This window comes from Phodopus roborovskii, unplaced genomic scaffold (assembly GCF_943737965.1).
Source record: "Phodopus roborovskii unplaced genomic scaffold, PHOROB, whole genome shotgun sequence".
NCBI lineage: Eukaryota > Metazoa > Chordata > Mammalia > Rodentia > Cricetidae > Phodopus > Phodopus roborovskii.
In genome coordinates this window covers 27,710,470-27,736,149 of record NW_026126480.1, presented here as the reverse complement: position 1 = coordinate 27,736,149, position 25,680 = coordinate 27,710,470, and the positions used below count along the sequence as shown (strand labels likewise).

Below are 25,680 nucleotides of genomic sequence, written 5' to 3'. Positions count from 1 at the left end.
CTCTCCCAATAGTAGCAGCACTGCTTATTTCTAGAACCATTTTCATTGGGTTAAACATAGACTGGAGTGCTCATGGGACAGTGACCTCTGATGAAAACAGTCCCTTCATTTGTATAATTTAGTACATTATAGCATCAGTGATTTCCAGTCATTTCCAACACTGCTAAGAACATGAAGATAATGTGAGCTAGAGTGATCAAAGGTGTGTGAGCACTGAACCTTGCAGATGGCCAAATACAGCATCTCAGCAAGAGGGGACAACTAGCTATTGGGGTAACATTAGAGTTCTCAATGTGAAAGGCAAAGGCATCACTATGAGAGCCCATCTAAGTGTTCCCTCCCTCCTGTCTCTCCATTGCTCTTGTCAGGTGTCTAACTCCTAAGAAGCAAAGACATTATTCAAATGTAGCAGCAGGGCAGGCTACAGGTATGCCTATCATCAGGCTTAAGTTGTAAATGCTATCATCTCAGATGCTATTTGGGTACATATTCCTTAGCATCTAGTCCCCAGATGTTCTCCCTTGGTTAAAAATAAAAAGATCTAACAAGATTTCCTTTAGGATGAAAAGTTTATTTTGCCTTTTACCTAGAAGCAAGACTAGTGAAAATCAAAGTATAAAAATAAATACAATTTACATTAACAGACATTCCAGTCAAAATAAAAATAACAATAAACATAATGCATATAAATAAAACTTCAAAAGCACAAAGTGCCTGGCACTCTTCTGAGAGAAAATTGTGAACATTCAAATATAAAACAAACTTTTACCTTAAAATGTAAAACACACTCCAGTTTCTCATCCTTCATCTAAAAGTAGTTGTAGCTTTCTAAACACACTTTTCTTTAGCTAATTCATAGTAATATACACAGCTCCTCTTCTTACTGAAGAGACCACAGCGATACAAGTAAATGACCTGAGTGTTTGGAACAATGAAACACAGTTTATCACATTTGAAAGATAGTAACTCTGTATTAAAAATTTGTAACATGGACTTTTGTTTGTTTTTTGTTTTTTCAAGACAGTAGCGTAACCCTGGCTGTCCAGGAATTCAATATGAGACCAGGCTTGCCTCGAACTCAGAGATCTGCCTCCCTCCACCTCCCCGAGTGCTGGGATTAAAAGCATGTGCCACCATCACCTGGCAGTAACCTGAACTTTATTTGACTGTCTTCTATGAATGATTAAATCTCAATAAAGAAAACCAAGTTTATACCCAGAGCAGGTTATTACTTTATAACTATGGCTGGGTATAAAAGTCAAATCTCAGATGGAAGAAAATCAGAAAAACAATCTTCATCTTCATATTCCTAAAAGGTTATTAATATGTATAGGCTGCATCTTCAAAATACTAGTATCTTTAAAATTCAAGTTGTAAGGAGTAAATATACACAATCCCAATGTTATGTAAGAAGCACAAAGCCCTTTTTTAGAATTGTATGAAAAGTAACATTCTCTTTCATAAAATCATATCCTCTTGGTACATTGTTGGTTGATGCATTTAATGAATATGTTAGTCATGAAAACCATAAATCTCAGTGCCTTTATTGAAAGTTTTAAACTAGACAGTATTACTATGCTACCTATCTGACTTCTTATTAAATAGCCCTTTATTCTCTCCTAATTAAAGCATGCTGGAAAAAAGAAGACTATGAAGAAGTAAGCTACACAGACGAAATAGAATGACTACATGCAGTCTGCTATCCTTATTTCCACAATGCATTCCCAGGTACTATATTCATGAAGATTGTGCTATCTTTTCTAAACTTGCCACCTTCCAAGAAAGTCCTTATAAGTCTACCTATCCTAACAATAACATATATGAAACCTAACATTTCTGTAAAACAACTAGTTGTCCACAGAAATGTTCTTCTACCCAAAACCATGACCCCCAGCCACTTCTTATTTGGATTTTGTGTGTCAAGTGTTTCATCCTATATAGCTATACTGCAAGTCAAAGGAGATGGAATCTTGGGTGTTTAAAATTCATATACTTCTGCAATAATTTCCTTTTGAACAGTATCTAATTTGTTTATCAAATTCAGCACTCAATATATAGTCAAGAATGAAATTTAGGTTTTAGGGATAAATTAAAGTTGATGGTACCTTTTCAACACTGTAAAAATACGTCCAAATTTCTTCTTATGTTTATAAAAGAGGGTGACTGTAGACCTCTGGGCACATACAGTATGTTTATATATGCTACGCTCTGAGAGGAGGCAATTAACTACATGCTAATCATCTTCACCCAAACTAACATTAATAGGAAAATGAGGCAGGAATTCTCTGAACTGACCAGATTATACAACAATGTTCAGCCCTTGCTGTCCCTTTGCCTGTATAAACAGAGTCCTAGGCTAAATCAAAAGTCCTAGCCAGGGAATGGAATGTGGGTAATAACACGACCTCTTCCCCTGTTTCATCCCAGTGAATGCTGTCTTCTTAAATTGTCGCAACATTTGGCCGCTTTCTTTGGATTTTTCCTGCATATGCTCCTAAAAATAGAGCAAAATTAATATTATTTCTCAAGATTAGAAATTTTCTATACTATAACTTAGTAAGTTACTAGGCATGGGGCTAAGCAATATTGTTGTTAAACTTAGTCCTGAGGTAGAAACTGTTACTCTCATTTTAAGGACATTAGAGCATCAGCAATCTGCTGCCTCAGCTAACACTGTAATGGGAACTAAGAACTCAGCTGACCTGTCACCTCCCTTTCCTGTCATGTTTCACAAGTTCCTACTCTGTTGTGGTCAGCGGTTATCCACTGCACATCCACTCACACATACAACACCAATGAGGAAATCAACTTTCAACATAGGCTTAGAGACTGAAATTTAATTTGTAGAAACAGTAATTTCAGATGCTATGCAGCATCCTTAAGCACTTAAAAATTCAACCTCAGCCTAAGAGTACAACATACATCTGTAACAAAACTGGGTGTGATAGCTACAATTCTTGGTGAATGAGGCTGTGTCAGGAAGATCCTAAGTTCAAAGCCAACCTGCACTATAAGTGAGATTCTCTCTCATACAAAAACAAACAAGAGTTTTCTATAAATTGATTATTAGTAAAGGACTGAATGCTCATATAGACAAAATTTAAATTATTTGAAACATAAACCAAGACATTAGAAATTTGCCAGGATGAAGTAATTCTTTTAAGAGCAATATTAAATTCATAATTAGCACTTTAGTATGTCAAATTCTGAATTTATATAATACAAGGATGAAATTGAGAATTATGTACTTTCATTGTCAATTCAGTCATATAAATGTTAGAAAAACAAGGCTTTTTTTACTTGTTTAAAACATAGAAATTGTACATATTGGTTAATATTTATATTACTACTGTACTGCAATGCAATTAAACTAAAATAGCTATAAAAATTGAGCTTTGTTACATATTATTAACTACAACAACTGCCTGTTCATCCTTCATAGTGTCACTTACTCAGTGGAAAGAGCGTTTGTTTCCTTGTTTATAGACTCACAAGTGACAAATCATGGAGATGAAATGCATGAGAACAAAACATGGAAAGTGGTCACTGTGGCAAACTGATGCTATTGGGCAAAACATTACTTACTCCGCAATGATTTTCCAGCCACCTGAGAGTTACCATAGTCTGTAACACTAACATGAGAAGAATTGAAAACATCCTAACACTTCACATAGCCACAAGCAACAGAGCTGCTGCTTGGGCTGAGTTCTTACAAAGCCAGCTAACAAAACTGCCTCTAAAGCAAGTGGACTCTCCCACCACCAATAACTGTCACTCAGTGACTTCAAAAGAGGATCTGGTGAAGTATCCTAGATACATGTGGCGTTATGAATTCTGTCCAGGGCATTCGTGCAGCACATCTGCAATCATCTCATAGTTCCTGATAGCTTGTTCCCTCTTAGAAGCTATGTGAACAACAGGTGATAATAAAATCACTTGGAATAATATTGCACATGGTATAATATTGCTTCTTCTCGTCTAACTTGGAGGAAACCCCTCACTAATGCAGGTACAATCTTGCCTAATTGTTACTCCTGGGGAGATTAGAATGAATTCAAGCTTTCCTCCATGTCTTGGGGGTTAAAGGCTGGCAATCTGTTAGTGTCAGAGAGCAGCAGTGAGAGTATAGCACAGCATAGTTTTTAATGGGTTGCATAATCCAGTGAGTATAATCAAAATGTCTTAACCAAAACACCAACACACATTAAAGCATTTGGTAAGAGTTTTGGATTAGCTCAACTAAATCTGTCTTTTTGCCACCATAAAATGAATTTTAGAACAGGTTTGCATTTCACCCTTGAGTAATGCTCACAAGATGAGTATAAGGAGATTCGGCTCAGGCTTCTTACAGAGGGAAAGCTTGGGACCCCTCCACACACCTGGCATATTCACTGTGGATCTTGTGGTCATGTGCAGACTCAGAAACCCTGGCTGACATACTGCCATGGGGCTGAACAGACCCACATCAGACATGAGATGAACATTTCTTCTCAGCTATAAAAAGGTTCTGAGTAAACTTAGATAATTCTACAAAACTTTCCAAATTTAAAAAAAAAAAAAAAAAAAAGTGTTTCCTATAAAATTACTAGTCATTAGACAGGCAGCCTAGCTCATGGGATTTTTTTCTGGCTGCCACAAAATGCTAAGACAGAAGTCACCAATAGGAATGTCCACGAATATGCCAACATTATGGTGGCAAGGAAGACTGCACTGCATGTCCCACTGTGAAGCCTGAGTCGTGGGGTAGAGTGTACACACCCCTGGTTGAACGGGCTCTGGGAAGTCATTGCTACACACCTGACACAGGCGCTCTGTTAGGCACTCTGCTCTGTGAAGGCTTCTGTCTAGTTTGCACAACCCCCTTCACTGATGTCTTAGGGGTTCTAATTGAATATAAAAAGGTTAATGAGTCACTTGCATGAAGGTCTGAACTTCAGAGAAAACAACCACCCGGCATCAGCTACTCGAAGCATAAGGAAGTTGCGAAGAACTGAAGGCCCATCCCGCAGCCATCAGGAGAGCTGCACTTGTGTTTCAGCAGGAGAGCAGAGCCCTGCTTCACACTCGGTTGGAGAATCATTGGGTGAGGCTAAGCTTACTTGATGAATTAAGCTTATATTAAAACATATAATGAGTAAAATGGTATGAGATGAGAAGTAAAAGCATGCCAATACCAGACGATAACTAAGATACATTATATAGACGTGCAGCAAGAGGGCAGTCTGCATACAAAATCAGATCTTGATGCTACGCATGATAGCACATACAGTAGATTTTGTACTGAAGGGAACAGTATAATTATTTTTCCATCTCAACTCATCTTGGCTTGAGTATTTTCAAATCCCCATGTGTGGCATTCTTACCCTTGTCTACTAAGTAGCCTATGAACAGGTGCATTCTGTCCTTGGTTTGGCTGAAGGACTCTGTTGACAAATTAAATACAAAATTAATCCCAAAAGACAAATTCCATTTTTCCCACTTTTTTTCAATGGGTGGAAGGTGACAATGGTGAGGCTAGAAGCCCTCTATGCAACGTCATGGCCTGTGTGTCACAAGGCAGCTAACTGACTAAAGCATGTTAATAAGGGATGAAAATTTCGCTCACTGTAAGCTCAGACCTTAGGAAAGCTATGTCCAACAAATGCAACCCCTGAGCTTTTAGAGAATTTACTGACATACCATACAAAAGCAAACTTCTCAAACATGATAGCACACTCATTTTGCAAGACGGTGAAAACGTGTGTACTAAGTCAATGTCCTAAAGTTTTCCAACAAGTACCAAAGATTCCCTTGCTAGTCTTAAATTTCTTCCAGGAATGGCCTAGCCTACAAACAGTGTCGGGAGATGCTGATCAGACCCACATGTGGCCAGGAATAGGACCAGACATTAATAGGAGTCCTGAGCCACAGCATCTCCAGCTCAGCAGAGGAGTCTTTACATAAAAAAAGCAAACTTTGAACATATAAAATTTCCTTAAAAAAAAAAAAAAAAGTCCCTCACTGAGATGAAGTGATTTTTCTCACCTTGTTTCTGAAGGGTTTTGCTTAAGCAGAAACTTCTTATTTGGCATTCCCATTTCAGCAACCCTGGCACAAAGATAAAGAAAATGTATTTGAGAAGGGAGGAAACAGACTTATAAATGGCAGATGGGCACTGAGAAGTGAGGGAACTGCTAAAGGCCTATGCTGAGCATATTAAAAATGAACTTCAAGAAGAACATTTTAGGAGCTGGAGACATACTCAGACATTAAGAACACTGGCTGCTCTTCAAGAGGACCTGGGTTTGGTTCCCAGCACCCACACGGCCAAAAACAACTATCTGTAACTCCAGTTCCAGGAGATCCAATGCCCTCTTCTGACCGCCAAGCAGATCATAAATACATGCTGGCACTTATATACACAAAACAACTTTTTTTTAATGTTTTTAAATGATAGTTACTAGAATTTACTTCCTTGAGCTTTTGCCCCAGGATCAGGAATATATTTAAATAGTGAAAAAATGAAATATTAAATAAAAAAGACTAAGTATTGAGATTGACTGGCTATCAGTCATTCAAGTTGAATGTTGATAAATAATTTATACTTTATCAAAAAGATAAATCAGCTTTTTCCACTGATTTGATGAATCTCTATATCAAAAGGGGAAATTATGACCAACATGGCAGCAGACACCTTTAATCCCACTTTAGGCTACATTGTATGTTCCCAGCAAGCCAAAGTTACATAGTGAAATCTTGTCTTAAAAACAGAGAGGACGGGAGCTAAGGAGAGCTGGCCCCACCACTCACTTGCCTAGGGGGTGGGCAGGGTGAAGTGAGGAGATGGGACCAGGAGAGGCCTGGACTCAGCTACCACCCAGGCCCACATCTAGGGCCTTCAGTTGGCCCACCCCAACACCCACCCCATCTATGACCTGCTGGAGCACATGAAGGGGCTAGTCCTGCAGAACACAGCCACAGAATCTCCATGAATCAGGGCAACAGCAGAATATCTGAGAGCAGTCTCAATGAAGATTTAGTACCGATGGTGTGCCAGAAGCTAGGGGCTTTGGACTACTAACAACTCAGTGCAATGAACATTTGCAAGTAAAACTGTTTGGGCAAAGGGGTTCACTGCATGACACACGACAGCTCCCAAGCACAGAAGAAGAGCTGAGTACTCCAAGTAAGGCGGAACTGGAGGCAGGGACTGCTGTGATGAGAATGAGAGAAGGCTGTTATTGATAGAGGAGCAGGTCGTTACCCAGAGGGTTCATGAGATTCTTTTTTTTCTTCTCTTTTTAATGTTCTTTTCCAGGGGAAGTTATAGGGATGGAGGGTGGATATGGAAGAACTGGGAAAAGAGTGGGATTAGTGTGCTACATGTGAAATTTCCAAAGAATCAATGAAAAAAATTATATTTAAAAAAATGGGGGATTTCTACCAGCTTAACTGCAGAAAAGCAAATTGGTATTTCTAACTTAATTTTTCTTTTACCTTATGCATGAGTATTGCCTGCATACATGTTACACATGCATGCAGTACTTATGGAGACCAGAAGAGGGAATCATAGCCCCAGTGACAGAGTTTCAGGGTTGTGGGTGCTGGGAACAAGAGCAGTAACAAGAAATGGTCGCCTGCAAGAGCAGCCAGTGCTCTAACTCACTGAGCCATCTCTCCAGCCCCTGCTTATGTCTCACTGGAACATGAACAGGCCAGCTGACAACTAAAGTTAACTGGCCGGTAATAAAGTGACAAACAGAACTTACTTCATGAACTTCTTCCTGTCAAGAGACTTCTGTGTTGCTGCTGAAAGCGCCACTCGTGGAGTTTTCATTTTATCCTTCAAGTACAAAAGAAACATCAGCCTGACTAGTGCCAGTAGCATTGTGTTAAAGCACTGGCGTTAACATATGAGAGGATCCCAAGTCATCTGGTTTGATTGTCTGTCTGTCTGTCTTAGACAGTGTCTCTTTACGTAGCCCTGGCTGTCTTGAAGTACAGCATGTCACCCAGGCTGGCCTCAAACTCAGAGCTCTTCCTGCCTCTGCCTCCCGAGTGCTGGGACTAAAGTTGTGTGCCACCACCACCTGGCTTTAATGTTTTTATATAATCTCATTTTAAACACTTAAAATTATTACTTCTATTTATACTTTTGTGTGTGGTGGCCAGGCAGCACTCTTTGTTGTTGTTGTTGTTTTGTTTTTGAGTTTTTTGGGTTTGTTTGGTTGGTGGGTTGGTTGGTTTTTTTTCTTTTTTGGCAGGAGGTGGGAGGGGTGTTGTTTTTCCAGACAGGCTTTCTGTGTGTAGGCCTGGCTGTCCTGGAACTCACTCTGTAGATCAGGCTGGCCTCTACCCAGCCAGCACTCTTCATATGCAGTGTTTTGAATTATTTGGAATTACTTTTCACATTTCAAAAATAATTTAAAAAAAAAAAAAAAACTACATGAATATGCTAAGAAAGCTCAATCGGGAACAGCTGACAGCTTTCTATGAGCTACCAGAACAAAATGGTCAAGGCTTAGTCCTCAAATCCAATCCCAGTGCAGTAAAGGGTTCTTTACTGTAGTTTCTATAAAGCACACCACAGAACTCAGTGGCACTGGGAATCCTGGGGATCACCTGGCTTCAGAACTTTCGGGAACAACATGGAGCCTCCCCCACCGGAGCTCAGAAAAGTCAGTCCATCAGAAAGCCACATGGCATACATACCATCTGCCGGAGCAGTTTCTCTTTGCGGGCCTCTCGATCATGATGGAGGATTGACATTCTCTCAGCTGCATCCATTACAAAGAAGATGTCATGAATACCATACAGGGCAGCTCGCAGCTAGGAATGAAAGAAGAGAATCATGTCTGCACTTAAAAGATGAGGCTACAATTTAGTAGTACATATATACCGTGTGCACATGTTACATTTCAAATAAGTGAGAACAGGAGTTTTCACTGAAACCCATTCTCCCTGGTTAATGAAGGGAAAAATACATTTCCAATCTTGGGTCTCCAATTAGGCACTGACCAGTGTCCTGGGTACCCTTCAGGACAGCAGCATCTACCTGAGCTAACACTCGTTCCTGAAGAGAAGCATCTTGGGCTGAGACAACACCTCTCTTCAGTGGGGCTTCTGACTGAAAGCTTCGTATGAATTCCATAGTGTCCTGAAAGAAAGAGACGCTCCTTCAAAAGCAGTTTTCTAGATTTAAAATTACTGTAGTTTATTCTCTTTCACATCAAAAATTACTAAGAACACAAAACTATTACTGATGACACAGCAAGCAGTCCCTGTACCCCACCCTCTCTCCCTGCCTCCTGCTGCAGTGGTTTTTTGAGGTTCTCAAAAGCTTCCTTCTGCCCAGAATGCTGAGAGACTGTAAACATGAAGCTGTGCTGTTCGGGCAGCCTTCTGTGTCCTCTCCATAAGGGAAGGCCACCTGACTTCCAAGTCAGATGGTCTACTTGAACAGCCATCATTAATTTACATGTGGTGTCCAGGCACCTTAACTGCCTATCTGTGAGAGCATTTGTTTGTTATGGTGAATGTCAGATTGAATCTAAAAATTCTGATACTGATGAAGAGGAAGGGAGTGGCAATGACCTTGACCATATTGCTGAATTAAGATTTGTACATAGCAATAAATCAGGCCTGGAGGCAATACTCATTGCAATATCAGATGATGAGGATAAAGATAACCAACAAGGAGGAATGTGACGAGGAAGCACACAAACACGGATGGGGCTAGCCCTACAGCTGTAACCTATGGATGACTTCCCATTTAGCAAAGCCAAGCAGAGGCATGCTATCTTGGCTGTGAGTAGCGCAGCTGGGACTAGACAGAAGATGCACTGTGAGGTTCTGGGGTGGAATGGGGCAGATAAACAACAATTGCTGGGTAGTATGTGCATGCCAATGACAAGTGAAATGCCTGTGCTGCTATAAGACTGCTCATGATGACACACATCTGTGATCCAACACTTGAGAGGTTGAAGCAGGAGGACTGCCATGAGTTTGAGGTCAGCTTGGGCTAGAGTGAGAACCTGTCTCTAAAAATAAATAAGTACTCAGTAGAAGAGGACTAAAGCATTGTCCACTCAGGAGTGGAAGATTAAAGTCCTTTTCTAAAACTCATTCATACCAGCTCCTTCTTGAGAGGCATCAAGTTGTCAACAACAGAAGAACTGATAACCCTTATTCACACAGGTGACTCAACCACAGGTATCTGTAGCTATCACACAAAACGGCTTTCTGTCCTCAGGTCCCTTGTGGGCAGGCTGACCAGCCCGGCCTTTACTGTGTGAGAATTCCATGTGCCAGAGGCTGGTGTAGGGAACTGCATAGGACCATAAGAGGTGAAGGGACCAGGTGATGATGAGACCAAGAAGAGCTGAGGAATGCCTGCTGAGGGCCTAAGGCTACCCTCAGTTCTAAAGGCCCAACACCTCAGGGGGCTCCCTGCCACTATTATTCTCCCCAGGGACATGATGGAAGTCTTGTACTAGTCCAGAGCCCAGATTAATTAACTCAGGCATCTCCATGAGCCTCTTGGCAAATGCAGCCACATGCCCTGCCTTTGGCACAGTGCTCAGGCTCACTTTTGTTCCCTGTGTCCAGGTTCAGCCTGCCCTGCTATAGCTCTTGAGGTGGAGGCTTTCATTTCCTACCTCTCAGACTAGTTTTCTATGACACAAGTAAAACTGGGAGAAAGTTCTCAAAGCATTTGAAATGATTAAAATTGTTTTATCTTTGTACTAACTTAACACATAAACCTTGGTCTTCTATATTAATATGTTCTTGTTCTTTCTTTAAAAAGATTTATTTTGATGGACATTAGTGGCTCATGCCTTTAATCCCAGCACTCAGGAGGCAAAGAGGCAGGAGAATCTCTGTGAGTTTGAGGTCAACCTGGTCTACAGAGTGAGTTCCAGGACAGGCTCCAAAGCTACAGAGAAACCCTGTCTTGAAAAAACAAAACAACAACCAAAAAAAAAAAAAAAATGTATTTTTATATGCATGAGTGTTTTGCTTTCAATGTACACATGTATGCAGTACTCATAATGCTCAAAAGAGGGCATCGGAACCTCCTGAAACAGGAGTTACAGGCAGTTGTGAGCAACCAGGTAGATACTGGGAACTGAACCCCAGTCCTCTGAAGGAACAGCTAGTGCTCTTAACTGATGAACCATCTCTCCAGCCTCAAAAAAGGAAAAAAATAAAAAGTACTGGGTGGTGGTACATGCCTTTAATCTCTGCACTCAGGAGGCAGAGGCAGGGGGATGTCTCTGAGTTCAAGGTCAACACGGTCTTCAAAGTGAATTCCAGGATAGCCAGGGCTACATAGAGAAACCCTGTCTCGAAAAACAAAACAAAAAAGTAGTCTGGGATATTTCTGCTTTGTGTTTTGATGTGTACCATAGTGCCATAGTGCATGTACATAGGTTAGGGAACAACTTAGGATCTGGTTCTCTTTTTCCATGTGAGTGCTGGAGACTCAACTCAGGTTGTCAGTCTTGGTGGCAGACACCTTTGCCCACTGAGCCACCTTGACCATATTAATTATACATATTTTGGGTTTCGTTATGACACTTTCATGCACGCACAACATTTCTTTTTGCACACCCCTGTCACCCGCCAGTGGCCTATCCCCCTCTCACCGATGCCCTCCCCCTTTCCTCATTAGTTCCTCTCCTACTTCCGTGCCTTGTTTTGGTGGCCCAGTGAGTTCTTTAGGGCTGCTTACCAGTGGCTGCAACAGGAAAAGAACGTCTTTCCCTCTCCATCAACATTAATTGCACAAATCTTCTAGGAGGAGCAGAGCCCCACAAACCCCTCCCATCTTCATGACTGGGTATTGGTGGAACTAATCTTATGCGCATTTTATGCAAATAATCCCAGTAGCATATTCAGGAGTGCAGAAAGAGCTGGGAGATAGTTCAGAGGATACACATCCTGTATACACGACCTGAGTTCAAACTCCAGCACCCATGTAAAAAGCCAGGTACAATCATGTAGCCCGCAACTCTAGTGCTACGGCAGAGACAGGAGACTGATTCATGAGAGACCCTGTCTTGGTGGAAAGTGATGACCATGACAACCAGTATTCTCCTGTGGCCTCACTCACACACACACTCTCTCTCTCTCTCTCTCTCTCTCTCTCTCTCTCTCTCTCTCTCTCTGGGGGGGTAATGTGGAAAAAACATCTAAGTAATCAGACTTATGAAAACAACTAAATCACAACTAAATAACTAAAAAAGTTTGATCTGAGTTCTGAGCTCAGCTGTCAGAAGACTGAAATGAAGTGAAAAATGGAATTCCAACAATCTTACTTTTACAGTTTGTCGAAGCTGCTTCAGTTTGTCTGTTTGCATAAGTTTACGAGTAAGAAATCCTTTTGCCACAGCAGTTATTTTGTTAAATTTTGCTTGTATTTCTGAACTAAAAACCTAGAAGAAATTAGAGACAATGCTTTAGAATCCTAGCAGCAAACTCAATCATGATTCATAATCTATCACCACCAGCTCAAACTCCTCTCTAGACATTTGCTCCTGTGGTTTCATCTGTACCAAAACCTAAGCTGCTTAGTGCATGGCACAACTGATGTTCAGTATACAAAACCTAAAATAACACAGCTCTTGGTGAGATGCTTGGCAGGTAAAGTCACTAGTCATCAATCCGGGTGACCTAATTCAACACCCAGGAACATGGTGGACAAAGAGAACCAACTCCCACAAGATGCCCTCTACCCTCTATACCCACTGTGGCATGTGTGCCACTCCCCAATCCAATAAACAAACATGTAAAAAAAAGCAAGACTAATCGACAGACATAGATCAAGGCTTCCCACCTGAGACCATTTAGCCTGGGCCCTTCCAAAAGGCCTTGTTACTGAGAGTTTGGTCACGCCACTGGCCAGTGATCCCCAGAGGTAAAATGGTGCTTCACTTGCAGAACCAAAGCTATATTGTAGAGCAGAATTTGTGAAGCCTAGAGAAACATACAGTATAGATTAGTAGAGTGATCTATATTGGATGCCACATAATCAGAATATGCAAAACACTGCAATCAACATTGTGACTATCCATGAATAAACAGTGGACTCAGAGACTGATCCAAATGCAGATTTAAAACATGGACATTCAGCTTCTGTACCAGATGGAGCTTTTAAGACAAACAGAATTTCAGGATAATGCTGTGAAAAGCTCTTACTGCTACTGGGGAATTAAAGGTAATTCCAAATCACTTGGGAGATAATCAACCGTTCTCACTTGAGCATGTCACCCACTGCATGAATGAGCAGCTAGGCTCAGGGCCCCACTGTTCTCTTTGTTAAGGTAGAGGCGGCCCCTGAACACCTGTTCTGTGGTTTTAGATCCGATATCATGTCATTTTTCATAGCTACTAAGCAGCTGGCAAATAGGGGGCATTAAATTACTGGAAGGAAGGTATGATTAGAATAGCTCTCTACACAATGACTTCAAGTGGGAAACGACGTTTAAAATCTACCAGCGTTGTCTGAAGCCTGGAGCAGGTCCACTTGGGACAACATTGTTTCTAGCAGAGCACAGCCATTTCCTCTTCTCCACTCCGGCTCCAGCGCACCATTCAAGTCAGAGACATCAGCCGTAACCGCCTTCTCAGTCAGCATCTTCTCCTGCTCTTCTATCTCCTACAGATTGACCATGCATCACAATATGCTAGATCCTTTAATGCTATTTAAATTATGTAACAGGCTTATTCCAAACATAAGTGTAAAGAAGAGTACATTCTTATTTATCTCAAGTTTTCCTCTCTCAAAATTATAACTGTTTAGCTGATTTCACTGTTTTAAATCTTTAAGTTGAATTTAAAATGAGATGTGACTATAATAATCACAAAACAAAGTATTTTTATGATATGGTTCTTGAAAAATGTATATTTGGCATCTATTTTTTAAAAATCTTTAAAAATATTAGGAATTCCAGAATTAAGAATTTCACAAATTACTCAATTGCTCTTAGGTTTTGACAACAAAATACTATCACACATCAAGATCAATGGCCACCTTAGAATAAGGTATGTAGAGCAGGAAACAGTCTGTCTCCAGGTGCTTGGGCTAACCCTAGGTGGCTAGTCCATCCCCACATCTCAGTGCCTCACTCACCCTTTGCAGTCGCTCCTGCTCCCTCTCCTGCTCCGCAATGAGGAGTGACAGCTGCTGGGCATGCTGCTCCTCCAGTCTCTTCCGCATTTCTTCAAAGGCTAACATCTTGTTTTTTAGTACTTCCTGGCCTTCTGAAAGGAAGCACATGTCCTTAAATTGAAAAAACTCACTAAGCATCTAGCAGCTCATATTTTCTGCCATCAATCTGAGCTACACTTCTGAGCAGAGGGTATCCCTGGCCCTCACATAATATAAGCCAGATATGTCCAGTTCACCATTGCAAACCATTCTCACTGGCCTTTCCCTGTCTCTCATGCTACTCAGTAAACACAGGATTGCACCTCCTCACCTTCCCACTCATTCACAGATCTCCCCACTGCAGCCAAGAGTCTCTGAGGTCTGACTAGCTTTAAGATGTGGTCCTTGGGGCTGAAGACAGCAGAAATTAAGAACACCCACTGCTCATCCAAAGGATCCAGATTTGGTTCCTTTGGTGGCCTACAACAGCCTGTTCCAGGGAAATGGATGCCCTCTAACCCCTTCAGACACCTGCATGAATGTGTGCACATAAAACTCATGTGAGAGATCTCTCTCTCACACACACACATACACACACACACATCTTAAAGAGAGATGTGGTCCTTGCCAGGTGGTGGTGGTACATGTCTCTGATCCCAGTACTTGGGAGGCAAAGGCAGAGAGATTTCTGTGAGCTCAAAGCCAGCCTGGGCTACAAAGCAAGTTCTAGGTCAGTCACGGATACACACAGAAATCCTGTCTTGAAAAAAAACAACCATACCACAACAAATTTTAAAAGGTGCTATCACCTTGAGAGGCAACAAACACTTCTAAGTATCTTTACCTTTAGGGCTAGTTTCTAGCATCTTATTCCTGTTCATGTAGACAGATCCTTTAGGGTATCTTCTTTCTGGCAGATGGTCCCTCTCCTGCTCAGCTACTCTAGCTGTTACAATGCAAGGACAATTTTCTTTTTGCAAACCATCAATATCTAAATCAAGTCTCCGCTTAACTTTTTCAAAACTGTTATCCAAAAACTGTTCATTTCCACAGGGTGCTGGAGGTGTGTCCATCTGCTGTCTGGAATTCTGGGTTTGCATAAGTAAGGGAGATGGGTTTTTTACATCATAAGATTTATTCAGTTCCATTTGTAAATTGTAGGAGTTTTTTGCTAACATCATGGCTGACTTGAGTCCACACACATCTTCCATGGTTTGATTTGCTACACACTGACTGGTGGTGTGTAGTTCATGCAACTTGGGTACAGACATAAAAGAACTGTCCACTTTCTGGATTTCCCTCTCATCAGGTGTGATGGGACCTTCCATAGAAGCATGCTCAACAGTGACTTTATTGTCTAATTGATTTTCTAAGGCCTGATGTACCTGACTTGGCTTACCTACAACCATATCTCTTGTATCCAACAAAATTTTGCTGGTAGAAACCTTGCTCAAACAAACTCCTGTTAAATCAGCTGGTGACTTTGGCACAATTTCAGATGCATTTGTTGTTTCAGCAGCAGCTGGAGCGACTCTATCCACTGCCTCTTCTTTTCCCTTTGGGCTTAGCTCACAGGCATTTACTGGGTTATTTATAAGTATCTGACATGCTGATAATGGCCTGGACCGCCTTCGATGCATTGTAGGACTCACACTTGGCTCTGGACTAGGTAATTTGGCGTATGGACCTGTAAGAGTTTTGATAACTTTATTTTCAGTAATAAAGGTGGGAATAACTTTAAAAGCTGACTCGGCATCTGAAACAGCAGGAGAGACAGTTTCTACAGGTAGATCTACTTTGGAAAAGCTAGCTAAAACTGAAGTCCCCGTGTTGCTTGCTTGAGAAGCACCTTGGAGAAGAACATTTGACTTATTAAGGCTTGGTTTGTCAGGGATGGTGGAGCCACAGAGCCTGCCTGTGGGCATGGGTGGGGCCTTCTCCTTCCCACAGTCACTTGCCTTAGCAGCATCATTTTCTTTGTCTGAATGACTTTCACTAACACTTCTCTTTGCACTACTTCTCAGACTTCGTCTAGACTGTTCTCTTTCCACATATTCCTTTGACTTCTTCATTAGATTCTGAAGGCTCATTATGTAGGGATCTGGAGTGATGTCAGCCACACATGATGGGTCCTGTTCTTCCTTTGCTAAAAGGAGACTGTCAGAAATATGAGTCTCTTGCGCGCTCCCTGCAGAGAGCCTTGGATCAGCTCCGTTTACTGCCTGCCTGCTGTCTGGACTTGCATCCCGCTTCAGAGAACCAGGCTCTTTGGAGTCTCTGGGCAGGCTCATCCCATTAGGGCTATGTCGGTCCTTATTCCCCACTGGCAAATGACCAGTTACCATCTCAAGCTTTACTGAAGTGCAGTGTTCAGTGGGGCCCGGCAAGCTGTTTGGAACTGTAGCAGAAGCATTCAAGTCTCTAAATTCTGGATTACAGTAAATGGTTTCTGTCGCCCACTGATCAAAATCACTGGCATTCGGTGCTTTTCTAACCTGAAAAGGAATATTTAAAATTAGTATTTCTCTATTACATATATATATATACATATATATACATATATATATATATATATATATATTTTTTTTTTTTTTTTATAAAGCCTTTGTTTGGGATCTTTTGTTTGTTTGGTTGGTTTTTTGTTTTTTGTTTTTTGTTTGTTTGTTTGTTTTTTTGAGACAGGGTTTCTCTGTATTGCTTTGGAGCCTGTCCTGGAACTTGCTCTGTAGACCAGGCTGGCCTTGAACTCAAAGAGATCCGCCTGCCTCTGCCTCCCAAGTGCTGGGATTAATGGCGTTCACCACCGACGCCCGGCTTGTTTGTGGTCTTGTTTAGTTGTTTGTTTTGTTTTTAAGACTAGTCTGTTTAGACCTCCTGCTACTGCCTCTCAAGTGTTGGGATTAAAGTTGTGCCCCACCTCAAAAAGCCTTTGATTTCATTGTTCTGGTATTTGAGAACACAAAGGATATTTCATGTCTGTCATCTCAGCACTCAGGAGACTTGAGACAGGAGGTTTGCTTTAAGTTCAAGACCATCCTGGACTACAGAATGAAACTGTTTCAAAAAGACAAAAGAAAAATAAAATATACCCAATGATCAGTTTCTATGTCCTTAATTGCATGATGATCAAACCACTACAAATTTATTGGTTATCCTAGCATATTTATTTAAAGGAAAAAAGAAAATGATCTCTCTCAAACGAGTATGTCTGCACACACATAAACACAATTTATCCATGCTCACTTTAGTCTTGGGATTGGAGCAATGTCTTCCTTCTAATTGTGTGTTATTACCACCAGCAATGATTCCTAAGACAGACTGTTATCAAATAGTAACATATGCAATAAATACCATGCAAATGTTTTATATATTTACTTCTCATACAGCAAACAAAAAAAAAAAAAAAAAACAAAAAAAAAACTTCCTTGGTTACAACACTGATTAAGCAAAAATAATAACAAGACTCCTGCCTTCCATATGCTTACTCAATAATCTCCTAAAAACTCCCAATAAGGGCCTAGAGAGATGGTTCATCAGTTTAGACTTGCTCTTGCAGAGGCACCAAGTTTAGCTCCCAGTACCCGCAAGGCATCTCACTATTTGTAACTCTAGTTACAGGAGATGCAATGCCCTCTTCAGGCTTACATGGGCACCAGACGAACACATGATGTACATATATACCTGCAAGCAAAATATAAAAATAAGACTTTTTCAAAAAAAAAAAAAAAACATTTTAGGAAGATATAGTGGATACACCTTTAATCCCAGCCCCCATGAGGCAAAGTCTTGTAGTAAACTTCTATAAATTCAAGGCCAGCCAAGGATACACAGTAAGACCCTGCCTCAAAAAACAAAGCCAAAAAAAAAAAAAAAAAAAAAAAAAATACACACACACACACACACTAGGAGCTTGGCTCTCTGAGACCACTACCCCACCTCTACTTTACAGAGGGTGTTTCTCTCTGTGAGCCTTCTGTGTGTACTAGCTGGGGAAAAATTTATTTTGATTTAAAAACAAACAAACAAAAAACCCTTCCCATAAAATGAGGTATTTCTGCTGCAAATAATAGCTTATCCATGCAATATATGTTACTGAAAAATTAGGAAATTTCCACTTAGAACTCAGCTGACAAAGCCAACTTTAATTAGATCAATGGCCAGTAAGTAAAATCAGCAAGCTGTATGTTTTCAAACAAGTAGGCCAACAGCTGACACATTAGAATGAAAATAACTGTATACCTCAGAGAGCAACCTGAAAAAAATAAATTAGAGCTTGTTACATTCTAAATACTAAAAGTCTAGAGCAGCTATTTCCTTGGCCTTTTGTTTTGCTAGACTACATGGCACTTGTGTTTCACCTTATAAGTCCCAAGACACATGATGGTCTCCAGGTACTGTGCACTAAACAATACAAGTATACTTGGTGATAACCTCAGGACAAAAATAAACAAAAGGGGTGCATATTCCTGGGTCCATGGACATGGTCCCAGGCTTAAGCAAAATAGATTAATAACTAACTATATAAAATCTTGCACAGTTCTCACCTTTGATACTCAATAGCTATGTTTTTTTGTATACCAATAAAATGGGACTTAGGTTAGGTTAGACAAACTAAATTTTAAAAATTAATTTATAACTGAATCATAGGTTTCATCAATGAAAGAAGCTCTCCCAATCTATTTGTATTCCATGAAATCCCTGTCTATGTAGAAATCTATTACAGTTGACATTGTATATGATTTTCTAAACAGAAAGTTCTGGGGCTCAAGAGTAATTTCATTAGCATAATCTGTTAATAGCAATTTGATCCTCTCCATGGACTAGATCCAGACTATTCTGCCATTTTGATTATAATAACTGAAAACAGCCAGTAAGTCAGTAAACTACTGTACATTAATCAAAATAGACAGTAGTTATAATCTGCAAATTAAAATCTACTACCCATACTACATATATTTCCCAAAGGGAAATGTAGCAGTTAGTGGAAACAACCTAAGGTTTTTACTTCCATATTCATCCAGCAGGAGTCACAGAGGCAGACTACAAACCCTGAAAACTACGAAAAAGCAGAAGTGTTACCTATGGAAGATTTACTTGTTCCATTTAAATTATTGGTTTTTCTTTTTTATTTGAAATGACGAAAACCTTAATTGTCTACATAACTCTAAATGAATTTAAATAAAAATAATCACAAAAGGCTGGGCGGTGGTGGCACACGCCTTTAATCCCAGCACTTGGGAGGCAGAGGCAGGTGGATCTCTGTAAATTCGAAGCCAGCCTGGTCTACAAAGTGAGTTCCAGGACAGGCTCCAAAGCAATACAAAGAAACCCTATCTCGAAAAACAAAACAAAACAAAAAAAGTGTAGATATTGTTGTTAAATGATATCAGTTTGGGTCTGGAGATATATGTAGGTCAGCCTATTTGTTTAATCTAGATGGCATTTTTTCCATATCTAAGAACAAAAATTTCACACATGTACACACACACACCATACACTCCAAATAATTTGAAGGCAGTTATTTACTTTAGCAGAGAATAAGACCTTTATTAAATTGTCTGATTAATTCAGGGGTTAACTACAATGGGCAATTCTATCATCTCTGACACTGAGAATTCAATGTTTGTAGTCACAAGACAGACAATAAGCAATTATACCCAGTGTATAGTACCATTGTCTCAGGGCCCTCTCTGATTCAAGTACTGGGCAGCACTAACAAACAAATGGATTCTCTCCAACAAATTATATTCAAACATAACATAACAATAAGGCATACTTAACAATTAGTCAGCTTTTCTGAAAAGCTGTTATCAATGTTTACTTCATTATGCCTTCATTTCAATCTAAAAGAGCTTGCTCACATACCTGGACATTTTCAAGAATTTCCTGGACACGAGTCAGTAAAGCTTTCTTCCTATTGGCCTGCTTTCTTGTTTGTACATCAAGTGCTTTCTGCTTTTCCTGTTGAATTTCCTTTCTCTTCTCGATGGTAAGCTGCAGGACATCGTAAACATGCAATTCAACGGTAAAAGCATCAAATAGGCAAGTTCCAAATCAGAACAACTGAAACCCTATGCAAACAATCTGACCAGTGCCTGGGGTGTAAGGACATCATCTGAATGTCACACAGATGTAACCCACATAAAACTCCAGAAGCTCTGTCAAGTATGGCCAGTGCATATCACTGAACATACCTCATTGTCAACTGAAAATCAAGTGCATAGGAAAAATACCTTGCTCACTTCTCAAATACTTTAAATGACAGACAAAAGTTGCCCTTGGAGCTGCTGCTGATCTTCTCATCTGACAACTTCTGACTTCTGATCTCTCACTTGGGGGTCTTCAGCTTTTGCCCTTCTTGTCAGTGCACATGTCACCTCTCTACTTCCTTTACAATGTCCAAAGATTTCGTCTGAGATGAACAGTAGTAGGTAGTAGGTGTTAAGGAGCAGGGTATGGGTAGTTACTGTATTACCTTCCAACCTTTCTAGGTTTACTACTTTCACTATAAAATACTGGCAGAAAACATTGGTCTTTTCATTCTTACATGACAAAAATAAATTTTTATTACTTGTTTAACTTTCTGATTTAAAGCATAGTCACACATTGAAAAAATATCAGCAGAGTGTCTATGATGATATATATAACTTCTCTACTATCCTCTACTCTCTTAACCCTTGGCAGAAAAGGAATATATCATGCTTTTTTAAATTGCAAATGGTTAACATAGACTGGATGCCACCTATGATTCAGGGCACAGCCTAAGCATTTTGCGTGTATTCATTTAATTCCCAAAAAGCATTATGAGGTCAGCACTCACTATCTGTATTCCTATTTAACAGATAGTGGAATGGACCACAACTTCTGCCCAGCAGGAAAGTGGCAAAACTGATTCAAACCTGGGCCAGGTTCCACTACCCCAGCTGCCTCTCAAAGCATGCTGTCTGCAGTGGCCCAGGACAGCCTTTCATGCTTATACTTGTAGACCTACCTTATTCACTAATGAGTACATGAAATGTATACAATGGACATGGTTAAACTACTCCATTATTAATGGACATTCAGGATGGTAATCAGTCTTTTGCTTTTTTAAATGATGTTGTTATAACTTATACATATTTCTTTGAATACATCTGTAAGATAGTCTTCTTGAATAGAATTGCTAAGTCAAAAGTTACAGACACTTTTAAATCTTGATAAACAACAAAACTGCTTGCCAAAATAAATAAATAAACGTATTAGCATTCAGACACCTGTACTGGCCTGTCCTTGTGGTTCTGACAGGATAGACCCTCAGCTGCAGCCACTAAGAGCATCACCTGTGCACATTCACTATGTTCTCTTTTAAAAGGGCCCTGCTCGTCTCCCATCCCTCTCTCTCTATTCTCTCTCTCTCCCTCTTCCTCTCTCTGTCCCACTTTCCTTCCCCCGCCCCTTCCCCTTCCCTTTTCTTCTGTCCTGCTATTCCCTTCTCTAGAGGCCATCTCCCTTTTATGATCCCTTTCCCTAATTTAAAAATAATAAAAAAAAAAATCCTCTGCTTGAACTCTGTCCTTGGTGGCATCCTTCTTCGAGCACCGCTTTTCTTAATTACAACAAAACTGACTTTCTTAATAAAAGTGCATTAGATGTTCATTTTCCCCACAACATAAGAACACAAAGTTCTATTAGATCATTGCAAATCTAGAAGGAAAAAAATGTTAATTCATTTTTTATTGTATTTCTCTAACTATGAAAAAGCTTAGGCATCTTGTCAGCTGTTTACAAACCTTCCATTTATTTTCCAGTAATCATTTACTAGATTTTAAAAGTTATTTTAAAGCAAATAGGGGAGCTGGAGAGATGACTCTAGTTAAGAGCATACTGCTCTCCTGAGGCCCAAAGTCCAGTTCAAAGCACCTATGTAGTTTATCACTCCAACTCCAGGAGATCTAATACGTTCTTCTGGCTTCCTCCGGCACCTGCACTCATGTGCAAGCATAGTTAAGAATGGAATAAACCTTTAACAAACAAATAATGTGTAAGCTTTACCAGTGGAGAGAGCACAGCTACCCCGTGGAAGCGGATGAGTGAGACACTTTGTGCCTGGGCAGGCAGGAAGCTCTCTGTGGAGAGCGACGCTTCCTGAACTCGGGCAAGTGCTTTCTCACAGAACTCCTCATACTCCTCCATCTTCCCACCGTCACACTAAGAGAAAGAAAACTGCTATTATTAGTATGCTGACAAACACATATTACTTATAACTGAGGAGGACTGGAATATTTAAACACTCCTAAAATTCACAAATCATAGAACTAGCCTTCCTGGAATTTTCTGTTTGTATATTTAAAGGCTTCATTTTGATGCCATGGACACCAACCAACTCATGCAGGAGTGGTAAACAGAAAATCTATAGACTCTGGAATTAATTTTATTTTATAAGTTGAAAACCTGAAAGGTCACCAAGCAACTTAAAACAACCAGCCCAGTAATTTTACAATTTCTAGAAAACTTTGAGGTAATCCCAGGTAACCAGAAGGATTAGCCAGCATATAACTAGTTTTTAGCAAGTACTAAGGATTTATTGATTGCCTGTTTTGTATAACATTATGCAGCCCTGGCTCCTGTGAAGCAAGGGAAAATAACAAAGGGAATGTTGTCATGATCATAACAAGCTAGGAACACAGTAACTGTAGAAAAAAAATGCCCAGTGCAATAACACCCCTTAAATGTTCATTTTAAGGCAAGTGACTACTTAACAAAGACTCAGTAGGGCAATTCAGTTCATGATGTGGGCCATGCAGACACAAAATAAGAAAGAACACAGTGCCCTGCTGGGCCTCTGAAGACTTAAGTTATACAACATACAAACTCATACTAAAGAGTCAGGGGAAACCATCGTGCATTTAGAAATGAAGACAAAGCACTTAGGAGTTCAGAGTAGGTCATGAAGAACAGAAGTTATTGCAACCCCGAGCAATAGAACTTCTCTCCAGTCTGTTGCTTATAATTGTTCCATTTATGCAAAGGAAGATTAATTTCAAAGAAACATCTGGTATTGAGATCGTTTTGTATGCTTACATTCACTTTAAAAAGCAGGACTAAACAACAAAACACTTTATGACACAACTGTTTTAATATCTCATGTCACAATATCTTAGCCAAAACATGTAATAGCTGAGCAGTAAGACAAATCCCACTAATCCAGTTCTACTAAATTATCTTTTCTACAACACATGCTTTATTTTCAGCATTAGAGGAAATACAAATGTGATATAATTTCTGTGCATATGCACAGAAAGCAAGAAACTCACATGCAAAAGTCTGGGAAATTTAAGGGCATAAACTGCCTTTGTTAGTTTTATTTTTCTTATATCATAGAGAATTGTTACAGAAAGTTATTCACATCCCTTAAGTGGTATATGCATACCCTATACATTGCAAAAGTACAGAAGCAGAGTAACTTACTGCATGACAATGAATTAGACATTGCAGCTCCAGTGCTAACATAAAGATTGGAGAAAGCACCAAATGATCTTAGTGCATGACTGGATTTTTCTTACCCATCAGTTTCAGCTTAGATGTCCCCTCCTTTAAGAGGCCTTCTCCAACCATCCCATCCTAATTCCCCTGCCTCAGTCACTATTATGTTAGCCTGGTGTTTCCCACACTATTTGAAATGATCTTGCCTATTTCCTTGAGTTTTGTGTGTCTTCCTCCACCAAAATGTAAACTCCATATGAACAGATACCTTCTGAGTCCTGCTCACTGAATCCCCATGACACAGAATGTGTCAGCACACAGTAGGCACTTAATACAATTATTAAATAAATAAATTAGGGCAAATAGATCAAACAACACTGTTAAGTAAGACTAGCAGAATAAAGAGAATTCTGAGAATCATAGCTTTGAGAACTGTATTCCCAAAGAACTAGGTACCTCTAAATTGCAAAAGTAGCCATTAAAAAGAGTGAGCCCAGTCCAGCAGTGGTTGTACACACCTTTAATCCCAGTGTTAGGGAGGCAGAGACAGGTGGATCTCTGTGAGAGGCCAGCCTACAGAGTGAGTTCCAGGACAGCCAAGGCTGTTACACACACACACAAAAAAAAAACCCTGTCTTGAAAAACCAAACCAAAACGAAAACAAAACAAAACCAAAAAAAAAAAGCAGAATGAGTCCAGATTCCATGTTAGGCAAGAGGGCACTACATGTCTCACACCACAGTTACCACTTGCAAGCAAGGTTTATTTTAAGGGAGTCTTGATGACAAGGTGATGTCAACCACAAATCTCCTGCCCCATACTTTACCATCAGGCATTACTGGTCCACGGTCCATTTACATTCCTACCAGCCTCAGCAGGTCCAGACATGCCTTGTCCGCTCCATTTATACCAGAGTTTGACGGACCTTTGTCCCAGGAGTCTCTTGGCAAACCCTGTAGAGTCATAGCTCTTATCTGCTCATTTATAACCAACACCCTGCCAGAAATGTCACTGAAGGGAAATGCAACGATAACACAGCTTCTGAGTTAGCTGCTTACCATTAAGTTTCCACAAATACATAAACTTCCCATTGAGTTAGACCTTTTATTTAGGCACATGCTAGCTGTACATTTGTGGTAAGCTAACATCATCCCTGCAGCCCAGCTTCCTATCTATAAAGTAGGGTTCTGTCTCAAAGCGGTTTTATGAGAAACCAATGAGCTAAAGCACAGGCAGCAATCAGCAGTACTGTATGTAGGACGTGTAGAAAGCATCAAGACATGGGGTCTGCTTTCCGAATGGGGGGATAACTGTGATTTTTAATCACCTGCGTGTGAACTCTTGAAGAAAGGAGACAAGAAAAGGGGCAAGGGGGTGGGGTGGGGTTGAGAAGGCTGGAATCCGAATGAGAAGAGTAGGAAGAAGCAAAGGCTGGGAACCACCTAGAGGCAGCATCAGGGGGGCTGGGAAGAACTACCTTCACTATCCTCGTGCTGATGCCCCACAGTGGCAAAGGTGAAGTAAACAGGACTCCTAGAGCCTTTGGTTGTGGTAACCAATGTTCAAAAACGGCCGGTGCACACACACCCTAGGGGACGCCTCCATCGCCTGCACCAAGGGAAAAGCCCAAGCCTCTCCTGCACCAAGCTGAAGCCCATGTCTTATGCCTATTCCTCAATGAAGGATGCTTCACTTGGACGGAGGCGAAGCCAGAATCCAAGCATCCCCTCGAAGCCCCCGGACCTCATCTCCAGCCTCCCCATCCTCGGTGCCTGCGCGGGCTCGTGGCCAAGGGAAGCCAAACCCGGCCCGGGACGCCCGCCCTCTGCTCCGCGAGACACTAAAGCCGCCTGCCCCAGTCTCAGCTCAGCCTGGACCCGTAGAGAGACGAACCGGTCCTCACTCACTCACCTGACACTCACCACCTGGTCAGCTTCTCTGCCAGAGGACCGGCCTCCCTCAGAAGCAAAGGCCTCGGCCGGTTCAGGCAGAGCGCATCTGGGTCCGCCGCCTTCGCCTCCTCCTCCTCCCCGCCATATTACGGGTCCCTCAGGCGGCAACGCGGGATCCTGGCAACCGCCGCCGCC

General features: G+C 40.8%; 1 protein-coding gene across 3 annotated transcripts; it reads right to left on the bottom strand.

Moving 5' to 3' along the window:
- Window positions 1-550: 550 nt before the first annotated feature.
- Ccp110 (centriolar coiled-coil protein 110) lies at window positions 551-25,680 on the bottom strand. Of its 3 annotated transcripts, none has more exons than XM_051192789.1 (15): window positions 25,505-25,680; window positions 22,163-22,318; window positions 19,997-20,125; window positions 14,976-16,626; window positions 14,114-14,244; window positions 13,477-13,639; window positions 12,818-12,957; window positions 12,300-12,416; window positions 9,035-9,136; window positions 8,692-8,808; window positions 7,749-7,822; window positions 6,025-6,087; window positions 5,364-5,423; window positions 4,798-4,883; window positions 551-2,494 (listed from the first exon to the last, which is right to left on the bottom strand). In XM_051192789.1, the coding sequence occupies exons 2-15, from the start codon at window positions 22,301-22,303 to the stop codon at window positions 2,442-2,444; spliced, it is 3,027 nt and encodes a 1,008-aa protein (XP_051048746.1). In that variant the 5' UTR covers window positions 22,304-22,318; window positions 25,505-25,680; the 3' UTR covers window positions 551-2,441. The 3 variants fall into 3 exon arrangements, with proteins under 3 accessions (XP_051048746.1, XP_051048747.1, XP_051048748.1); XM_051192790.1 differs by having other exon boundaries at window positions 14,114-14,241; XM_051192791.1 differs by lacking the exon at window positions 4,798-4,883.

Bases quoted from the DNA above. Each gene is read 5' to 3' on its own strand.
- Ccp110 (XM_051192789.1), bottom strand. From the start codon at position 22,303: ATGGAGGAGTATGAGGAGTTCTGTGAGAAAGCACTTGCCCGAGTTCAG. The intron at 14,245-14,975 runs GTAAAGATACTT...GCTTCCTTTCAG, and splicing joins GCTAGAAACTAGCCCTAAAG to AAGGCCAGGAAGTACTAAAA. The intron at 7,823-8,691 runs GTATGTATGCCA...TTGTACTTGAAG, and splicing joins AGAAACTGCTCCGGCAGATG to GATAAAATGAAAACTCCACG.